Source organism: Erinaceus europaeus, chromosome 9, assembly GCF_950295315.1.
Source record: "Erinaceus europaeus chromosome 9, mEriEur2.1, whole genome shotgun sequence".
Lineage (NCBI taxonomy): Eukaryota > Metazoa > Chordata > Mammalia > Eulipotyphla > Erinaceidae > Erinaceus > Erinaceus europaeus.
The window spans coordinates 28,370,675-28,393,338 of NC_080170.1; the positions used below are offsets into that span (position 1 = coordinate 28,370,675).

The following is a 22,664-nucleotide window of genomic DNA, read 5'->3' on the forward strand; positions in this document are numbered from 1 at the left end:
ATGTTACTCCCCTATAACTGTAAAGAATGGTACAATACTTAGTATCACCCTGTTCTCAGGGGAGGTCATACCCAGAATTGTTTTTGACTTTTGCGGAGGGCTATTTCTATCATTAATCTTCTATGGGGGGCATACGGATCTTTGCCTAGTCGTGGACCATTGCTCATCTAGGTCTGGTACAGTTTAAATATTAATCTTTGTTTCAATACGTCAACTTGTACCTGGGAGGCCTCAATCTCTGCATTCTTTCTTTGAGGGGCAGGTAATAACATGACTTCTTTTGTCCATCTATGTTGACCCACCTTCCCCACTTTCATAATGTAACTTTCAAATATGCCCCTGTGTAAGGGAGAAGGGGTGCTTCTGACTATCCATTCTCACCAGGCACTGCCAAAGCACTATTAATCAATTGTGACAGTATAATTATTTGTAGCAATAACAGGGGGAGAATGCGTCAATCCATTCTCGTCCTCCTGCCCAGCTTCCTTGAAGTCTGAATGCAGGTCCAGAGGAAATAACTCTGTCAGGCTCCCTGGTGATCGTGTTGGGGCGCCGCACCAACAAATATGAATAATGGAAATTAAGAGATAGTCTGAGAAGTATGGTTCTTAAAGTATTCTTTATTAAGATCATTAAAGTTGTATAAACAACTTTATATTATAAAGGCACAGGGAGACAGTTCTGATAAAATATTCAAATTAAACAGTAACTTACAGTACAAAAGACAATTTTAATGCACATACAAATCCCAAATGTCTGATTCAAAAATATTTTACTGTGTCTATTAATGGGCAATGATTAAAAATATAAATTGCTGCTGTATAATAAATATTTGATAGTGAATATCTGGATAGCAAAGTGAACAAAATATTTATTGCTTTTCACATACATATTTTTCCCTGTAATTTTAAATCTTTAATTCTTTTACTATCTTTTTAACATTTTCCAAAGATAAAAGAAACCCACATAATCTCACAGGAGAAAAGGTAGTTATAAAAAAACTACCTTACATAGCTATTACTACTGGAAATATTTTTTCACTTCCTATTCTGCAATCATAATCACACTTCCAAAAAAGTAAGTTAAATGTTTGTTAAATCAGAGAAATACGTGGTCTCTGTGACTGGTTTTCTAAGGTTCAATGAATACTTAATTACCAAATATAAAAGGTGCTCCCTTTTCAAAATGAACATTTATTTTTCTGATGTTTCGAATAAGAGGAAGATATTTGACAAGTAATTGTACCTACTCCCCTCAAAAATCTTCCAAAGTTGTATGTAAAAAGTCAGCTTAGTAAAATTTCCAACACATAACTGTTTTTAAGGTCTAGTTGATATGTGTAATGGACTGATATATAAAAACCTACACAAAATCATTTATTTTATAATTGAGAGCTCGTTAGCATTCTCCTTACAAGTTTTCAAGCTCAGGAAAACTTTAGTGTTTCTATCTTGTTTTTTTTGTTTTGTTTTGTTTGCAGCAACTTAATTACAGATGGTATTAGCAGAATTTATATTGCAAGAGTAAAATAACAGGAAAGCATCATAATTGAATGAATGTTATTTCAATTTAAATACCTACATTGAGGTACTTGACAATAATCACTGTACTTAACCAAGTGTCATGTTCAGGCAGTGGGTAGCAGCTAGTCATGTATATAGCAAAGAACTGATGCTCAATAAATAGTTGCTGAATGAATGAAAAGGAAAAGGAAAATGTTGTTTTGGTTGTGCATATTTTAATCACTCTGATTTTGAATAAGACCAGTCTAGAACTAAATACTGCACACTGCACGAAACTGTGCTGTAAACAAAACTAGTTAACTTCAAATGGGAAAGTATGACCCAGATTGCTGATAGTCAACTTATACATTGTAACATCTTTTAAATAGCCCAGAAATTTCACTTACTTGTTAATTTTCACCCACATACTGACATGTAATATTTTGATGTTTGATAATTGGATAATGAAGACAAGCTGGGCAGATTGGCTAAACTGTCTGCTGGTCTGTTAATAAAGTAAATATTACAATGTTCAATTAAACAGTGACTACCACGTAAATTTTTGCAGAACTACCAATGAGTAAAATGTGGAATATTTTAAAGTTACAAATGCTGAAGATTTGTAGCTTTTCAACTTAAGAGAATAACCAGAGGAACCAATTTTTAATCTGTCCATGGGATTAGCTCTAATATTTCTTTGGCATATGCGTTATAATCCTGGATGAATTAGCATTTAATAAATACTGGGGTGTATTTTTTTCCTCAGTCAAAATAATACCAACATATAGATTGTTAGCATATTCTTAAAATCTTTTAAAGGGAATAACAGCATTTTGCAACATATGCCAAACTTTATGTTAAATGTGTATAATTCTATTACTGACATAGTGGGATGTAACTGCTAAATAACCTTTGATGACCTCATGCAATGGAGAAATCACAGAAGGTGGGAAGAAAATTATTTACATAATAAAATATTCAGTTTTCTGAAAAACAACAGTAAACCTGGGAATCCTGCCCCAACAGTAAATGTGTATAGCACTGAATGAAAACTAGTCAAAATTTAAATGAATACCTACAGCAACCTCAAAGTGTAAAATTTAATAGAAAACATAAAAATGGGGTGGGGGTGGGGACCCTACACATCAGAAGAAAAAAGTGGCCTATAAAACAGGCCAATATAACTTGTCAAAGTAAATGCAAGAGATTCACAAAATCATGATAGTAATGCAAACTAATTTGAGTACCAAGTACCGTTTGATACACAAGCCAATGTAACTATCAGACTCATTTCCAATAGCTCAAACAATATTCATTAATTCACTCAGGCATCGTAAGAGGGGGGAAGCCTTAGTCAATGACAGCTCAAGACTCCAAAGTCTAAGAGTGCACTTATTTGCAGAAGCATCATAAGATTTTTGAAGTAATGTCTTATTTCGAAGGATGTTAACCAAAGACCTATCAGTGCAAGTTTATCGTCTTCTGCATGCAGTACTTCCAAATTCATTTTTTTTCAGATAGTTTTTGGTGATTTAGTTTTAGCCAGTGCTATTTAAATGAAGAAAAGAAGTCCACCCTAGACTACCTCACATTGTTACTTAATTGTGCTAGATATTCACGAAGTTCCTTTGCAGCCTGGAATCTGCCATAGCGCTTCTTTGGGTTGGCACACTCATCTAGCAAGGCCTCTAGTCGGCCATCTTTGGCAATTTCGCTTGGTGGATCATGAAGAAGTCCTCCAGAAGTGCCACGCCATGTGGCATGCCTGGATAAGAGGTTCTGACAAACAGCATAGTAATTGTGGTCCACAGTGGCACGAGCACATAGAATTTCTTTTGAAAAGGATAAGCAAGCTTCCTTATCACAATCATCAAATTTGCTTTCATACCAGACATCCCAATTTTCAGGTTTATCTGTGAAAGGAGAAAAAGCAGAATGAGAAAACATTTTAAAGGAGATTTTAATTGCTCCCAAAAATATAACATTTTGGTGTTTGCTGTAAAATTATATTATATCTTTCCTTTTCTTTCTATTTTATTTGATAACACAAAGAGAAATGAGTGGGAAGGTAGACAGAAAGGGAAAAAGAAAGAGAGACATCTACAGTCCTGCTTCATGGCTTATGAAGCAACCTCCCTGTAGGTAGGGAACAGGGGTTCAGCACATGGTGATGTGTGCATTTCCATTCAGCCCCCTTTATAATTTTAAACATTTAAATACAAATATTCCAAAAATGGAAAAAAAAAAAAAAAGCACAAAAACATACTTTGAGAGTTCAACAATACCTTACAGAAGGAACAACATCCCAAGTACTGAAGGTTCAGTCTAGTGGGAAACTATTACACATGAGCAAATACCACACAGAAGAATGGCACGATGCAACCTGAGTACTGAGAAAGTAGTACTTCTCTTAAGGCTCTAAAAAGGTACAGATAGGGGGACATTTTGCTTAGATCTCAAAAGATAAATAAATCTAGAATAACAAAAGGGGGAAGGGAGCAACATTCTAGGTGCAAGCAATAGTATGTACAACGACATGGGCCTAAGGGATTGGTCCAGTAGGTTCTGAAAAGTTCAGTGTGGCTAGAGCTAGAGGCAGATACCTGGAGAGGAAGTACAAAAGAGACCAGAGACGATAAAGTAACAGTTCATTGAATTAGGAAAATGTAGGATCTTTTTATTTAAAAAGTTAGTCCAGAGTAGTGAAATCCTGACAAAGTGTGGGAGGGATATGAATGAGGATAGAACTCTGAAGCTTGAAGTGTTGGCAGAAAGAAATTCATTTGTTCTGCAAATAATGACTTGAAGGCCTGGTCTGCAATAGGCAATGGCATGTAAGAGTACACAAAACAAATAACATATGAATCTTGTTCTTACTGGCTTATAATCGAATGTGTGAAATAGACATTAAGTAAACATAAACAAATTGTGGGGAATACTATGAAAAAAAAACTGTTTCTAGTTGTAGAAAGATTAAAAAAACATCTACCATAATCACCATGCATATTAAATCACTAATCCTGGTTGAACAAAGAAAGAAAGATGCCACCATATAAGGAAATTAAAGGTCTGCTTTATATACATGTAAACATTTTGACAGAAAAAATGCACAGCAACAAACCTAAAAGTTATGTACTTACTTTGTCTAATTAGTCGTTTGTCAGCAACCAAAACATTCTCAGCATCCACAATGATTACTTTCCCATCTCTAGGACCAACTGCAAAATTGTCAAAGCTGACATCCAGAAGGTAGAGTGCAAATTCAAAGTCATTGTTTGTAAGTTGCTCTGCTATTTCCATTAATTGCCAAGCAAGGTCAACTCGTTTCTCCCACGGTGCATTAAAGTAACTCCACAGTTCTTCTCCAACATAATTAACAGCCACCATTCTTCCACAAGCTCCAAGATATTTTGCAAATGGCCAACCTTCATCAGATGGAAAACTCTACAAGAAATTATAAGAGACTCTGATGACATCCTACTTTATCCCCAGACCCTCTCAGTTAAGAGCATGATTGTGGTTTCTTATTATTCAATAGCTGAATAGAAATAAATTTAATTTTTAACTCATACCATTGTTATAGACCTTTTTTACATTATAAAAGTAAAATATAATTAGTTTTGCTTGTCAAAATCCCAGAATCAAGTTGATCAACAAATTGCAAATCTAAACCGTTTATATGTTTGTTTATCTTTATGATTTGTCTGAGTACAATCAGCCAGCCCTTTCTGAATGGACATGATGCAGGTTTATACAAGCAAGTCTTTACTAGTCTTTGGGAATATGTGATGCTGCTATTAAAGTGAACTAAGACAGTCTCTGTTCAGCCATGGGGTTTTAGAAGAAAAATATCTGTAATTCCTTATTTGTTGTTAGTCAACATGAAGTGTATCGGTCCTTATGTGAACTTTTAAAAGAAGCAGACAAAGGTGGAATTCAGAGGATTCATGGACACTGCCTTTTAACCTAACTATTGCCTTCCTCCAAAGCCCACCCATCTGCAATAGTGCCTCCCATGGGGTCCTAGGCCTTGATTCTGTCACCCCTGAATGGCAAGGCATGGGCCTTACATTGTGAGTTATCTCTCCTGCCCCTTTGTAGATTTTATAGAGAATATTATCATTATGAATCAAAAGAAAAGAATCTACTAATTTATTTTTAATTTTCTGGACAGTTTTTTTTTTCTTTTGGGTACTGAAAAGTTGAGAGGTGCACACATCCATTGTGAAGTGCTAACAATGTTTCCTGAACCACAAAATATTGACTTTTCCTTCCAACTTAAAATCCTTTGCAATCCTGGAAATTTAGACAACATGATTACAAAAGATTTAACTGCATCCCAGAAGTATTTACGTATATAAAGTCTCTGACATAAAATTTTAAAGTGTTTAAAGTAAATATGTGAGATTATGTAGTGTTTAAAAGTAAAACAAAAAACTCTTGCACACAGTAGTGGAATATTATTCAAATGCCATAGTACAGAACAGATACAAACATATCTTTGTGAAAACAAAATGCTCTTTGACAACAGAAGAAAAGGGAATCCTGCCAATATCTGCACATGTACAAATGCCTCCTTGTTTTTGGAGCATTTCCAACAGGCAAATGACAGCCAAATATAAAATACACACATCATTATCCAAGCCCCTCATAAAAAGGATAACATATATGAAAAAATGTCACACCGAACAGTTTTATATTCATACAGTGATTTCTGATAATGCTAAATGAAATCCTGTTATGTTTCTTTTTTAAAAATCCTATAATTCTTTCATATACCTAATCTTCTAAAAGAATTGTAGCAAATGAAGTTATACCATTTGTTCAAATGAAAATAATTTTTCATTGTGCTTTTAAAATAGTAAAATTTCATTAATAGTATATGATTGAGCATACTATAGTATATTATGGAAAACATTAAAAGTCTGGGGTAGATAGCATAGTGTACACTGGGTGTAGTGGAGACACTATGCAGGTACGTACATGCCCCAAAGTTAACTCTTAGTGGAGAAAAGAAAACTTATTTCTTGTGAAACTTTCAGTGTCAAAAACATAATAGCTATGGTTTAACTGGTTAGTACTGAGATTTCATCTTCAGATTTTAAACCAAATCTTGAAAACTGATTTTCAAGCTGCCTAGAACACACAAAGTAATCTGAAATAAGATATGAAAATTTTAATAAATATTTATAATTGAAAAATTGTGTATACAGCTTTTCATTTGAGGAGCTTTAAACTTGGAACAGTTAAATTCTAATTGGATTAGATGCACTCCAATTACCCAGGGCTTGACATCAGGCTTGGAATGACTGTTACAAAGCAAAAAGTTTCTCAAAATAAATATTAGTTTAAAATGTACATGGCATAAGATAGTTATAAAGCCATGTATTCATTATATACATTAAATTAAGCTATCTCTTCTCTGTTGATTGAAACCAAATAACATGGTAGTTTCTGCAACAACCATAACTAAATAAAGGGCATGTGAACTCAAAAGAATCCTAGAATTGGAAGGTGCCTAAGTGATTTTCCCAGAGTCACACAGACAATACAGGGTAAAAATAAAGATAATACAACCCATGAATCCACTATTTCTCTGTTCTGGAAGTTTTCAGACTTTTAGAAAAATATACTTCACAACTCAAACTTTGTAAATCTCCCACGAATGTCTGGGGTAACATTTCTCAAAATAACATCCGCCACAAAAGTAACATAAACTTATTCATCTTAAGTGAAATAAAGGGCACAGATCATCTGGTGCCATTAAAAAATGGCCAGGGGTCAAACAGTGGTGCGCCTGGTTAAGTGCACATGTTACCATGCACCAGGCCCTGGAGAGGCTTTATGAGTGGTGAAGTAGGACTGCAGGTGTCTTGTGTCTTTTTTGCCTTTCTCTTCTCCATTCCCTTTCCCTCTTGGTTTCTCTCTCTGTCATATCAAATTAAATAAAGTAAAAAATAAAATAAATGGCAAAACAATAATTTGTTCAAATTTTGGAACTGCAGTAACGGACTGCTGTAGCCCCTATTTCACTAACTACTATAAGGAGCTAAAGAGCAATGAAAATTACTGTGAAATGAAAATGCCAGTTTTAAACAAATAATCCTTTTTTAAAAGATTTTTTAAATATTTATTTTTATTGATTCACTTTTGTTGCCCTTGTTTTTGCATTGTTGTTGTTAATGTCATCATTGTTGGATAGGACAGAGAGAAATGGAGAGAGTCGGGGAAGACAGAGAGGAGGAGAGAAAGATAGACACCTGCAGACCTGCTTCACCGCCTGTGAAGCGACTCCCCTGCAGGTGGGGAGCCCGGGGGGCTGGAACCGGGATCCTTAAGACAGTCCTTGTGCTTCACACCACATGCGTTTAACCCACTGCACTACCACCCAATTCCCACAAACATACAATCCTAAACCTGGTCTAACTCCACAGTAAAATGCTGAGAATACCTGTAAAAACACTCAAATTACAAGTTAAAGGGTCTGTTATAAACACTGAAAAAGTGAGGCACATTTAAAAGAAAGTGTAAGGAATATTTTAGGTCATGAGATGGAGGGCAGTCTGTAAGAAGTGTTACTTAGGCTGAGATCTAAAGGATGGATGAGTAAGTATGGGGCCCAGTGGCAGCGTACCTAGTTGAGTGCACATTACAATGCACAAGGATTGGGGTTCAAGCCCCTGGTCCCCATCTATAGGGGGAAAGCTTTATGAGTGGTCAAGCAGTATTGCAGGTGTCTCTCTGCCTCTCTCCCTATCACCCCCTTCCCTCTTGATTTCTGACTGTTTCTACCAATCAAGATTTAAAAAAAAAATTGTTTATATTTATTTTAATTATTTATTTCCCCTTGCTGTTTTATTGTTGTGGTTATTGATGTCATTATTGTTGAACAGGACACAGAGAAATGGTGAGAGGAGGGAAGACAGAGAGGGAAAGAGAAAGACAGACACCTCAGACCTGTTTCACCTCTTGTGAAACGACACCCCTGAGGTGGGGAGCCGGGTTCGAACCGGGATCCTCATGCTGGTCCTTGAGCTTTGTGCCACGTGTGCTTAAGCCGCCGTGCCACTGCCTGACTCCCGAGATTTTTTTTTTTTTAAAGTTTGTCTTAAAAAAGGTTGGATGAGTATGATTAAAAAAAAATAACTGTCCCCTCCTCTCTCCATTTCTTTCTGTCCTATCCAACAACGACGACATCAATAACAACAACAATAAAACAAGGGCAACAAAAGGGAATAATAAATATAAAAATTTTTTTTTAAAAAAAAGAAAAACTGGGGAGTTGGGAGATAACGCATATATGGTGAAGTGTACCTCATTATGTGCAGAGTCATAGGTGTGAGCCGAGACACCACATGGATGACATGGAGACATGAAAACAACACAGTGAAGGGTGAAGCTCCACGGAAGATGGAGCAATGTTGTGGTGTCTCTCCCTTTCTCTGTCTGAAATAAAAATAATGCAAAAATTGGCCCGAGTGGTGGAATTGCGTATGTGTAAGTTTCTGTGCCACAGAAAAGTAAAAAGAAAGATTGGGGATATGGAAGTTAAGCATGTTCCAGGCACATATCATTTCTAAGAAATGATAAACAAAAACACAAAACAAAAAACCCAAACATTGCAATAAGTAAAATAGAAATGGAATGATGTGACATTATAGAGACTAGAGAGGGAGGTAGGAACCAGACCACATTGAGACTTAGAATAAGACACACACTCCTCAACATGCTATAAACATAAATGTCAAAATAGCATGTGTCCAGGAAAAAAATCTTACATATCAGCACTGACCAATATACTGCAATAATGTGATAAACAAGTTTCTACAAGTATCACAATACCCTTCAATCAACAACCACTGTTCAGTCAGACTAATAAGGCCATTTAGTCTAAGTCAGAACACTCAAGGAGAAAAAAAGGACATGGGATATAGGAGTAAAAAAACATAAATTAGCACTTTCGAGTTTTGTTTATACCCTACTAATATACAACAAATTACATGAAACTAATAGCTTAAAATATTAACTCTAACAGTATTTATGTTATATTACCTTTCACCTCACAAAACCAAAAGCAGAGTATGCAAACTAAATAAAAAAGATCCTAATAATTATAATTCCTTTCATATAACTATTTTATAATCACAAATTCACAATATTTCATAGTAAAATGAAAATAACCTTGCAATTTGTCAAAAGAAAATAAAATCAATAAATATATATTGAATACAGAACAAAAATTGTGATACAAGGCTAGCCTGTTGTTCAAAGGAGGAAATTCCAAGTAAAAATAACTTTAAAAAATCTTCATAATCAAATATACAATCTAAGTTTAAAGCTTCTGCACACAAATTTAAACTTGAGAACTTTTAAAAAGTGAATATGATCTAAAGCATAGAAAATGCTTAAATGTTCAATGTAAGTTACAAAATTATTTTTAAAGCCCCAATTTGAACAAGATCCCATTGTAGTAACGCATGTTATAACAGCTGTTCATAGAGATTAGTCAACTGTACTGGTGACAGACTAATGTGTTCACAGTTTTGTGAACTGTCTAGAGAGGCATATAGTAAAATCACTAGGATGATTTAACGGTTACCTAATTTTTGCTAAAATTTCTCTAAATCCTTAGCTTTTAATTTAGACTGCCAATAGTGGCCAAAATTCATTGAAAATACTGTGGATTCTTAGTAATCAAGATTTTTCCAGTCACAGAACATGTTCCACTTACTCATTAAATAATTTTCTGAATGCCATTTTCCACCCACCTAGAAGTCCAACAACATTAAGCAATGAATGCCTTGAAAATAGCATGGCTGTGTTATTCTGATGAATAACTTGTCCATGAGCTGTGTCTAAAATTGGAAACCAATGTCAAAACACATCAACAACAATAAAACTCTACCCAAAGTTAATGGAAATACAGGACTTTTTAGACTAACTTCAAAAAATGTTCTCCCCACAAAAAAAAAAAATTACTTGATCACAACGTTTAAATATGTATCTACTTGCTTGTTTCAATTAACCCCGTCTTACCCATTTCCATGATCAAGCTGTGATCCACAATTCTAAGTAAATCGAAAAGCAATACTTATTTATTTCTCATAAGATGAAATTTCAAAGAAAAAAGGAGATGGAATAAACCTCTTTTGGATCCAATAGCTTAAATAAACTACCTTTTATTCTTCAGACAAGGCACTAAAGTTGCCTTAAATTTCTTGGTTCCCTTAACTCAGTTATTCCTTCTTTGGGTTTCCATATAATAGCAAGCAACTGCTGCTACTTAGTAGGTGTTCAGGCCAAAAATCCAAGAGACTAAGTAAGGCCTACATCTCTTTCTCTTCTGTCTTTCTCCATAAGCAAGTCAATACATTGGGGCCTGTCTCCTTTGCATAATCTCCATTTCAATCATCTCAAACTAAATCACCAAACTGTCTCCCATGAATTAAAAGCAAAAACCTTGGTTCCTCCTACTCCTGCAAACACATTTTCAAACAAAACAAAACACTTCTTTTAAAATCTTAAGTAATGTTACAAGGATACATGGGATCCTGGCTTTGTCCTATCTTTTTGATCCTACAACCTACCATATTTCTCTACTCCCTAGATCCTGTTTTGAGACTTCTGGCTTTGCCAAATCTTGTCTAAACTAAAATAATTCTGCCCTGAGAATTCCACGCCATTGGCTTTTTCTCATTATTCACACATCAGTTAATATGTCACTCTTCCTAACCAGTTTAATGTATTCTACTCCCAACACTACAAGATATATATATTACATTTTTTGGGTACTTCTTTACAGTATATAAAACCTGACATTTTCCACTTTCTTTTCTGTCCATGGAAAGCAAAGGGGGCATAGTCTGTGCTCTCTCATCTATTTTTTCTTTATTCCAAATGCAAAGGATCAATTCCTGGTACCACTGAACATTATTACACAATTTTAGTCAGTTAAACTTCAAATGAGCACTAAGAAAGGCAAACCAGGAAGACCCTGAAAGTATCAGACCTACTTAGATAAGAAACCTTTCAAGATTCTCAGCGTCTTAAGAATGTCTGTAAATAATCCAAACTTAATCTCTACGCACTATACTACCTATTTTTATTTTAAAAGATTCTTTCAACTCCCATGCCTTTCAGTAAACTATTTACCAAGTGAACAAGTGAAATTTAGTTGTTTGAACTCTAACTTAAGTCCAAAGAGCTTCCAGGTATTTCACAAACAAATTGTATCAATAGTCTATTTTTAGAAGACATACATTTAGAGGGAGGAAAAAATCTGGTTACACAATGTAGAATTTTTTAGGGCCTGTGGTCAGGATAAGTAACTATCTTCTTACACTGGTAATTTGCGATCTTAAGACAGTTTACAAAAATCTACTAAAGTTTGTTGATATGTAGGAAAAATGCCAGGTTTATATTTTAATGCCATATTAGCTTAATATATACATAATGCATGGAAGGTGAAAGAAAAAAATGTCAGCATTCTGTAGAGTCAGTATCAATATGTTCAATGACAGCAATATAGGAAGTAGGCTAAAAACCACTAGCCAGAATAAGCCAAAAAAAGAACTATCTCCTAGAAGCACACATACAAAATGGATGTACTGCTCCATGCAGTTCGAACTATGAGGGAAAATCAGATAACAGTACAGATCTCATAATTAATACTGGTCAAATGATCTTGGTGCATTTAATAGGCCAGGGTATCTATTTTGTTCCATTGATGTGGAGGTGGTGCTCCTGAAGGGTGACTATTACTATAGTCTCTCCATAATGAAAATCTCTCGCCTTTTTGAACTTAAAGTACACAGGGTCATTATTATTTTGCTTTTCAAGGAGGACGTGTGTCAATAAAATATCAAAAGTGTCAATAAAATATCAAATGAAAATCTAGGGGAAAAAATAGACTTAAGTTATGAATTTCCTAGATAAGAAACAACTGCTGCCTAAATAAACAATAAGCCTAAATCTGGGAAAGCAGTGAGTTGTAACAGCAGTGGCCAGCTGGAGAAGTGGGCTGTGACTTCCAGAGCTGTTGATGAAATGAAACTCCTTAGACAGTGTCTAGAACATCCTTCCTAGACACTGAGCCCCACAAGCTCGTTGTCCAACTTTGGTTCATCATTTTTTCCTTAAAGACAGTTTCTGGGGAGTGGGGAGACAGCATAATGGTTTTGTAATGCCTGAGGCTCTGAGGTCCCTGGTTCAACTCCCAGCACCATCATAAACCAGAACTGAACAGTGCTCTGGTTAAACAACAAAACAGTCTCTGGGCTTGCTGTGTTTTCATCTTACCTGAGGTACATAAAACATTGGGGGTAAGAAGCAAGTTTGAAAGGGCCCAGGCCTCCAACTTACACTCCAGTAGAAGTCAATTATCAAGTTTCTAAACCCCCTTTTTTCAAGTACTAAAGCCAGTAAATGTCAAGCTCAGAAAAGAAGTAGGAAAAAGATTTCTCAAGGTGAGAATCTGCATCACTAGATCCTAGGGTTCAACAGGAAAGGATCTAATCCCAGCAGTCTTGTTTTACTGAGTGAGTCTCCTATAAATTTTTATCAATATGTACAAAGTAAAACATTTAGCTAAATGGCCATTATCTTCTCTTTGTTTACTTCAAAAGTTATGGAGACCCCCAAATCTCATCTGCAATATTCTTGCCTTTAGTTCCTGATTAACAATTTGCTCTGCTTTATATCTTAATGCTTTTTCAAACACCAAGTTCCAGATGCTATCATGACACCAGCGGGACTTCCCTGGGCAGATGACCTCACCAGTGTGTCCTGGACCCCCCACCTCTCCAGAACCCTGTTCCACTAGGGAAAGAAAGAGACAGGCTGGGAGTATGGACTGACCTATGTTCAGCAGGGAAGCAATTACAGAACCTAGACCTTCCACCTTCTGCACCCCATAATGATCCTGGGTCCATACTCCCGATAAGATAAAGAATAAGAAGGCTTTCAAGGGAGGGGATGGGATACAGAACTCTGGTGGTGGGAACTGTGTGGAACGATTATCCCTCTTATCCTATGGTCTTGTCGATGATTTTTATTTTATAAATAAATTTTTTAAAATTTAGAAAAAAAAGCTATGCTTCTTGGCAGAGCACCTTAAAAACATATTCTTCTATTACAGAAGCTAATTTTCAAGACAAAAACAGCATTAAAGTTTTCTGTAGTAATACACCCTATAATGTAAAATGAACTGTATCTGAGAAACTAAATGTATGGTCGATAACTTTTATAGCCAGTATCATTTAACTACCTTAAAGGTGACATACACTTTAAACAAGCTTCAAAGCAACTGATGAAGGGCTGGCTGAATGCACACACTACCATTTACAAGGACCAGGGTTCAAACCCCACTCTCCACCTTTAGGAGGAAGCCTCACAGTAAAGTGAGGCTGCAGTTCTCAGGTCTCTCTCGGTCACCCTCTCTTCTCTTCCTCCCCCTTTCAATTTCTCTGTCCTATCAAATAAATAGATAGATAGATAAATAAATAAATAAATAAGGAGGAAGGAAGGAGGGAAGGATGTATGGAAAGAAAAAAAAATGACCACAGGGGCAGTGGATTCCTAGTATGAGTACCATGTGACCAGTTGTAACCCTGATGAAAATCAAACAAATAAACAAAACTGATGAAATATATTAGGTGGTTAAACTTACTTTACCAGGGCTAGGAAGTGGCACACCTGGTAGAGTATACATGGGACCTTATGTGAGTCCTTAGGTTCAAGCCTCTGGTCCCCATCTACAGAGAATAATCTTTAGAATTAGCAGTTGGGTGTCTTTCTTTCTCCTCCCAACTCTCTATATAAAAAAAGAAAGAAAAGAAAAAGAAAGAGAAGCTTTTGTTTTACCTTATTTGATGTCTAATATTTATTGAGTAATTAGGCACTAATAAACTATGTTACATTTATTATTTATAAGAACTGGATGAAAGCTTAGAACTCATAGCTTAAATGATGAGTACAGATTATAAACATTAAGAAAACTTTATTAAAAAGATAGGTCAGGGACTCGAGCAGTGATGCAGCGGGTTAAGCACACATGGTGCAAAGCGCAAGGACCCACGGAAGGATCCTGGTTCCAGCCCCTGCCTCCCTTCTCTGCAGGGGAGTCGCTTCACAAGAGGTGAAGCAGGTCTGCAGGTGTCTATCTTTCTCTCCCCCTCTCTGTCTTCCCTTCCCCTCTCCATTTCTCTCTGTCCTATCCAACAACAACGACATCAATAACCACAACAATGTTAAACAAGAGCAATAAAAGGGAAAATAAATAAATAAATAAATATAAAAAAATTAAAGACAGGTCAGTAATGTAAAACAAGGAAAGTTCTAGAACTACATACAGATTGTGAAACAAAATTGCAAAACAAGTCCCCCCCCTGCCCCCAACTCACCCCTAAACAATGAGATCTTTTATTATTTCTTTTTTTTTTTTTTTTTTTAGTTTTTTTTTTTTTTTTTCTCCTCCAGGGTTATTGCTGGGCTTGGTGCCTGCACCATGAATCCACCGCTCCTGGAGGCCATTTTTTCCCCTTTTTGTTGCCCTAGTTGTTGCAGCCTCGTTTTTGGTTATTATTGCCATTGTTGACGTTGCTTTGTTGTTGGATAGGACAGAGAGAAATGGAGAGAGGAGGGGAAGACAGAGAGAGAGGGGAGAGAAAGATAGATACCTGCAGACCTGCTTCACCGCCCGTGAAGCGACTCCCCTGCAGGTGGGGAGCCGGGGGCTCGAACCGGGATTCTTACGCCGGTCCCTGCGCTTTGCGCCACGTGCGCTTAACCCACTGCGCCACCGCCCGACTCCCCTTTTATTATTTCTATAACTAACACCATCCTCATTGTTTCCAGGTCATAAAGTCAAAAATACAAGTTTGAGCTGTAGAAAATCTAGGTAGCATTTCCTTTTTTTCCTGACCCTCATGCTTTTTCTTACAAACACATACACACTTCTATAAACTCAAGACAGGTACGTACAGATTCTGAAAGTACCAACAAGATAACAATATACCTTGCCAAATACTTCAATGCCTCAATTTTTTAGTATTCCAAGAATGCTATTACCTAATACAAAAATCAACAAAGCCTCTTGCCCCAGATTTTTCTCACAGGATTGTAGCACACTTGTAATTAAATAAATACGTATTTCATATAGTAAAAATGTGAGGGGAAAAAAGGACATCAAAGTAAAACAAAGATACTAAAATTATCTTACTACTTCACATATATAAAATTTTAGAAAAATGTTAATAATATCGTAGAACTTTCCTGAGAATCAGATAAACTGCTGTAAACTTGTAAAAATGTCCAAACAATGGGAAAAGAGTTGTGATTTCTAATTTTGAAATCTATTACTACAAGCCTATATACCCTTATCTAAAGTAAGGTATCTAAAGTATGTATGTAATATGGATTACAGGTATTTAATACTTTTCAAGGCATAGCAGGAACTATTTATTTTTTATTGGTCCTTATCAAGAAAGGGAAGCTTAATAGGTTAAATCCTTATCTTTTTTCCAGTTCTTTCTTTCGTAATCTATCAAAGATTTCAAAATACTTATTTTGGAAGCATAATTACTATATTAGAATGCTTTAATAATAATAGCTTGATGAAGCCAATTCAAAAGGCAATTTTCCCAAAGTATTTTTGACAATAAGAACCATGCAGCTTATCATCAGCTGCCCAAAAATTCACTGTAGCTCCCTCTCCTGGAAAAAAAAAAAATCATGAGTACTTTTTCAGTTGTAAAAGATACTGTATACATAAAATATTTTAAATACACATAGAAATATAGCTATATTTGAGCTTTTCTACCATTATCAATTAACATCCCAATACTACCACAAACAGCTATCAACAGTGTTGCAGATACTTGTAAGGCATCATATATATATATATATATATGACTTTGTAAGTACCAACCTTTGTAACTGATTTCATTTAAAGTGGTTTTACACCACCATTAAATTTCAATTGTATTGTTCTTACCTTTTTGTTGCAATAATAATGCATTATGGTAGTTAAGTTTTAGCTAGGCATCGTTAAAAAAAAAAAAATCAACACACGCATACTTAACACATTAAGTTCAATTCTTTTGTTCTGGGTCTTAACTCACTAGTTTGTATCAAAGATGAAATGTTTCAATAGCTAAGTAGTAACTCTATGATATCTCTAAATCTCCCTTTTCTACTTGTTTGCTTATAGGATCAAAACATATAACTGACTGAAACTAAGTATCCTAAATTTATTTTTTCACATAGTATATGTTCAAGTGTGTGATTAATCATAAATTATTAGTACTAGCCCATATAACTAAGTCACCTAAAAATAAATAAATAAAACACAGTTTACAAATAAAAGCCACAATCTTGATACACATAGCTCCTCAACACACTAAAATCAAACTCTTACTCTATAACCTGACTATCCACTCACCCAGAGCAAAGTATAAACTATTATAAGTATATAACCAATTTTTATTTAAAAGGTTTCTTCTTCAGGAGAGAAGTGATGAATAAGTTAATCAGAAAACAAGATAAAAGCTCACTAGATTATCCCAGTTACAATTCAAATTTTTAATGTAAAGTCAACTTCAAACCTAAAAAAAAAGTCCCTTAAATAAGGGCAGAATTATTTTACAGCAATAAAATGTCAAAGTTTCTCATATTCAGATGTCATTTATTGGATACTGCTATCAAGAACTGAATAATGTTCTTAAAATATTAATTCTAATATTACTAGCGGCCTATAAAACTCCAATAATCAGGACTACCTGAAAGAAAAAACTTTCAACAGGCTATCACTACTAAGCATGCAGGAAATGCACATTCCTACTGCAAAAGTCTGACTAATTTTGGGATCTCAGAGAATTTGACAGACTAACTCAGCAAACTATACTGCTAAAACTTCTTAGGGCCCAACTTAGCCAATACAGACATTAGGCCTTTAATTTCTCAAAAAAAAAAAAAAAAAAAAAAGAGAGAGCTTAAGTAGGAAAATTAAAGTTTGAACCTAACTATGTATATATCTCATAAAATAAGGGCACGCTTTAAGGCTAACTGGTTTGTAACTACTAAACAAAGTGATTTTGGGGATGAATTTAAACAGTTTTATGCACCCCACATTGCTCATTTTTTAAACTGAATTTATTTAAAATCGACCCATTACATATAACCGATGACACCATAAATATCATGGAGACCCAAATGAAGTTTATTATTATTATTATTACCAGAACACTGTTCAGCTCTGGCTTATGGTGGTGTGGAGGATTGAACCTGGGACTTCGGAGCCTCAGACACGAGTCTCTTGGCATAACCATTATGCTATCTACCCCTGCCCACAATGAAGTTTTTGACATAAAGTATTTACTATGGGAGAACTAATTATAAGAAGCTGGTTTCTCTTAGTTAAGTTGGGCAACAGAGAACTTGAGAAAACATGAGCATGATATATGCCTATTCATGCATGTTAGTTAAAAAAAATAAAATAAAAAAATCACCCGCCTAGTCCAGACCCTACAGTTCTGACTACTTTGACACTGGCAGTGTGGAGTTTATCAAAACGACCTGTGATTTACCTAAAGTACTTGACATACAGCAAAACTGAAGGGAACATAACTTCCCTTGCAGTCATGAGGAGGGCACACAGGGGCACACTATCCAAAGACACTGCACTACAATCTGTGCAATGAAGAGGCACTCGGTCACTACTCCAAAATATAGAGATTTTAGGGTGGAGTTTTGTTTTTTTTTTCCCCTGTCACCAGTAAAGAGATGCCAGCCGACTCTCCTAAAATGGAACAACTGCTTTCAAAATAAATTCTCGAGAGCAAGAAACTCAACCAGGTGAGAAATCTCATTCCGACTTTCTCGCCAGGGCCTAAAATTTCACCCCAGGCCCAACAGCCAACTCCCTAGGCGAATGGGGCAGGTCACAGGCTCAGGACAACAATGTCCAGGTCCTGCCTGGCCTTCAACCGTCCCTGCCCCGAATTCAAGGCTGCGCTCCTGCTCCCTCTTCCTCACCCCGCCCAAAGCCTAGCCTCAAGTTTAACCTCCCACCTCCCCACAGTCCCCAATCTCTGTCCCCCACAAGAACAGTCCCAAGACTGCGGGATTAGTGAGCTCAGAACTGCAAGACTTGGGGGGTTGGGGGTGGTGGTGGTGGTGGTGGTGGTGGTGGTGGTGGTGGTGGTGGTGACACTTTCGGTCAGCAAGCAAGTGAGGGGCAGAGAACGAAGGAGAAGGTCCCCGGACTGCAGGACAGACTGCACCATTTCAAGTGCCAAGTCGCGGTGGACAGAAGCGGAAAAGCAGGGAGGAGAGCGAAGCAAACTCGCTGCGGAGTCCTGCTGGGAGCCTACGAGACGCGCTCCCTCTGGCGTTGAAAGAGCCGCAGTCTCAAACCCCTGATGCGCCCCGAGCCTAGGTGACAAGAGGCAAGACAGCACCCCTCCCGTCAGGCGGGCAGGCGGGTATCCTCCTCCTGCACCCCCACCCCGCAAAAAAAAAAAAAAAAGTCCTGGATCCCCTGCAGCCACCACCCCCAGGCAAATTCGCCGCCAGGCTGCAAACTCCGGCTCCCCGCGCACCCCTTCCCGCAGGACTGCACCCCCTGCCGCCCCCACCCCGCTCCCCGCCTACCTGTAGCACCAGCGGCTCGGGGTTGAAGGCCAGGGTCAGCAGCAGCTGCATGCGCTCCGAGTCCTTGAGGTTGCGGAGCAGGAAGCTGCCCGAGTCCTTGGTCTCGGCGTAGCGGCGCACCAGGCGGTCGAGCAGGCGCTGCGAGGGGCAGTGCACCAGGTCCGACCAGCCCTCCACCGCCTCGGGCGTGAGCAGCCTCACGTCGCCGTTGAGGCGCGCGAACTCGGTGCGGGGCATGGCCTGCAGCAGGTCGCAGCGCGGCCGCCCGGTGGCCCGCTTGCAGATGCTCTGGTCCAGCTGCGCCAGCTCGCGCTGCGAGCCCAGGCGCTTGAGCACCACGCGGCGGCGGCCGCCCTCGCGGGGCTCGCCCGACTGCGCGAAGTACACGTTCTTCACGTTGAGGAAGTCCAGCAGGCGCAGGCGGCCCCACGCCTCGAACACCACCTGCCCGTTGAGAAAGCGGCGGCACCAGCTCGTGCCGAAGCACGCCGGGCACTTATTGAGCTGCAGGAAGCGCCGGTCGGCCAGCTCGTTGCGCTGCCAGGACGCCAGCAGCGACGGCGAGTGCAGCACCATCAGCACCAACAGGCTGCCCAGCGCCGCCAGCTTCAGCGAGCGGGATAGGCGGCCCAGCTTCGGGGGCACCAGGCGCCACATCCCGCCCGCCGCCCGGACGCCCGCGCCGGGAGGGCGAGGGCACCCCCGGGGGCCCCCCGGACGGGAGAAGCTAGGCGCCGGCGAGGGTGTAGAAAACAGGGAAGCAAGCGGGAAACCCGCGGGAGCCGCGCAGAAGCGGCGGCGGTAGCGAAGGTGGCGACTTCTCCACTCAGTAGTCTTCACAACTCCAGGCTGCCTCCTCTGGCTCCCCGCCCTCCGACTCTGGCGGCGCCGCCTCCGCGCCGGCCAAGTTATAGGAGCGGGCGGGGCAGGCGCGGGGTCCGACGGCGGCGCGCGCGCACGCGCACTGCTCGCTCGCGCCGGCGCGAGAGCTGCAACGGCGCCCTCCCGCCCGCCGGCCAAGCTGGGCTTCTGAGCTGGAAGGACTCACGGAAGGGGAGGAGAAGCAGGGAGGTTTCGTACGAAGAAGTAACAACAGTGGAGGGGTGTGGGAAGCCGAAGGTTCCAGACCGTCCCTGATGCCAGCCACCCCTGTTCCCGAGCTCCAGCTCTCCGGAGATGGAGAGCTGGGGCCCGGGGGGGCGGGGCCGGGGGCGGGGCCTGCGCACCGCCCACAGCGTAAGCGCGCCCGCGGGGGGCGGGGCGACGGCTTGGGGAGGCGGGGCGAGCTCTGGTGGTCCGGCGACTTGGAGGGCCGGTTTGTGTGGGTGTGAAGTTTTACCGCGACTTTTCTCTGGTCGTTGTGGAAGCAGCCTCTCACAAAGGGCAGGGGGGGGAAGAGAAGAAGTGAATTGTGAAAGCTTATGGGAATCCGCTCCCTTCGAATGGGGCGCACTCGGGGCGGGGCCAGGGGCGGTGGAGTGGGCGGGGCGGTGGCTGCCCGCGCCTTTCAGGACGGGGCGCGCGCCCGGGGGCGGGGCGGGCTAAGGAGTGGCGGCCCGGGCGCGCGTCCCCGGGGCCAGTGCTGCCCGCGGTGGGGACCCTCCTTCGAGTTCCGCGGCTAAGCGTGAGAGGTTTCGTCTTCCGTGTTTTGTCTGTGGCGGCCTCTTAAGTTTTCCTGAGTTCACGGGGACAATAACAAGATTAAAGCCCGGAGATTCCGGGTCCCAGAAAAAAGTAAAAAAAAAAAAAAACCAGCGACGCAGCCTGGTGGCGTTGGGACTGAAGTCGGCGACCCGCGCGCGAGAGCGGGGCTGCCTCCCGGAGCCGACGGGGCGTCTCCAGCCGGGACCTGAAGGGGTTTCCTGGGGCTCGGCCGTGACTTTCCCGGCGGCGCCCCGAGGGCCCCGGGCTGCCCCCCGCATTCCTCCCGGCGGCCGCCGAGTGCTGGTCGGCTCCACCGCCGCAGAGAGAACTCGCAAGTGCGGAGGGACAGCGTCCTGTTTGCGGTTAAGGTTTAGGGAGGCCGGCCGGGCTCTTCAGCCATTGCTGGGACCTTAGTGTATTTTTTATCCTCTTTTTTTTTTGTTTTGTTTTAATTCTCGGACCCTTAAAATGAGGAGCTGTCAGTCTGAGGGACTTGGGGTGCTCCTTAAGGCATGAAATACCCAGTTCCTGGTTGAGTTCATTTTAGGGCTCGAACAGTTTTTGTTTTGTTTTTCTTAAAAACAAAAACAAACAAAAAAAAACAGTTTCAGCGGCAGAGCACAGGACTTGAATGCCAGAGTCTAGTTTCAGTCCAAACCTGCATTGACTAGAACTAAGTAGTGCTCTGCTGTCTCCATATAAAAGTCGTATAGAAAAATAACATATAAAGAAGGGAGTCCGGCCGTAGTGCAGCAGGTTAAGTGCACGCATGTGGCGCAAAGCACAAGGACCAGCATTAAGGATTCCAGTTGAAGCCCCCGGCTCCCCACCTGCAGGGGAGTCATTTCACAGGCGGTGGGTGAAGCAGGTCTGCAGGTGTCTATCTTTCTCTCCCCCCTCTGTCTTCCCATCTCTCTCCGTTTCTCTCTGTCCTATCCAACAACAACGACAATAATAACTACAACAATAAAAACCAACAAAAGGGCATAAATAAATATTTTTTTAAAAATCTAAAAAAAAAAATCAAATAAAAAGAAGACCCAAGACTGGGAAAATAGCTTAGTTGATAGAGTGTTGGTTTTGCCTTGTAAGCAAGGCAGATTCCAGCCCAGCCTCCTCCACAGTGAAGGAAACAGGAAACGTTGGTGCTGTGGTCTCCTCTCATCCACTCTCCTCCCTCTTTCTGTCTCTGAAAATTTTCTTTTAATTGAAAGAAAAGAGGAGGTGGGAAGACTCCAGCTGTCATCTATAGATTGCTCAAGGAGGCATTCATGAGAAATCTCTTTAGGATTGTGTTTTAGAGTTTCATTGAGAAAAAGCCTTCAGTAGGCCAGCAAAATAGCTCACCGGGTAGTGTGCTGCTTTGCCACTTACCTGAGCCAGGTTCCAGCCCTGGACCATCACATTGGAGGAAGCTTCAGTCCTGTGGTCTTTTCATCTGCAGAAAAGGATACAAAAAAAAAAAAAAAGAAGAAGAAGAAGAAGACTTTAAGAATTCAATACAGTCCTTAAAAAAGGCAAAAAAAAAAAATATTTAGAGCTTTATGTGATAAACTCAGTGTGATAAAGTATTGTAGTGGGCTTTGGGAAAAGATAATGAATTGAATGTTCATGTATGTTGCCTACATATCCTGTAGACTATAGGATAGATTTTGGTTAGTGTATTATAGATTAACACTCAAGAGTTCTTCCCCCAAAATTTAAATACTATAATTTCTAGCATACTTTAAAATGTTATTTTAAAATAATTGTCACTGTAAAATATATCCAGCTCACTTGATGGGTATGGGGGATGATCCCGTGTGTTGATTGGTACCTAGCCACTGTACCAGAGAAAGCACTGTTGCAGTCATGTCTGCTTCCCTCCCC

The 22,664-nt window shown here is 39.8% G+C and overlaps 1 protein-coding gene across 1 annotated transcript; it reads right to left on the minus strand.

The window, feature by feature from the left end:
• Positions 1-600: 600 nt before the first annotated feature.
• Positions 601-20,341, minus strand: DIPK2A (divergent protein kinase domain 2A). Its single transcript, XM_007524076.3, has 3 exons — positions 19,152-20,341; positions 4,643-4,946; positions 601-3,415 (listed from the first exon to the last, which is right to left on the minus strand). The coding sequence occupies exons 1-3, from the start codon at positions 19,806-19,808 to the stop codon at positions 3,084-3,086; spliced, it is 1,293 nt and encodes a 430-aa protein (XP_007524138.1). The 5' UTR covers positions 19,809-20,341; the 3' UTR covers positions 601-3,083.
• Between the last annotated feature and the right edge of the window lie 2,323 nt (positions 20,342-22,664).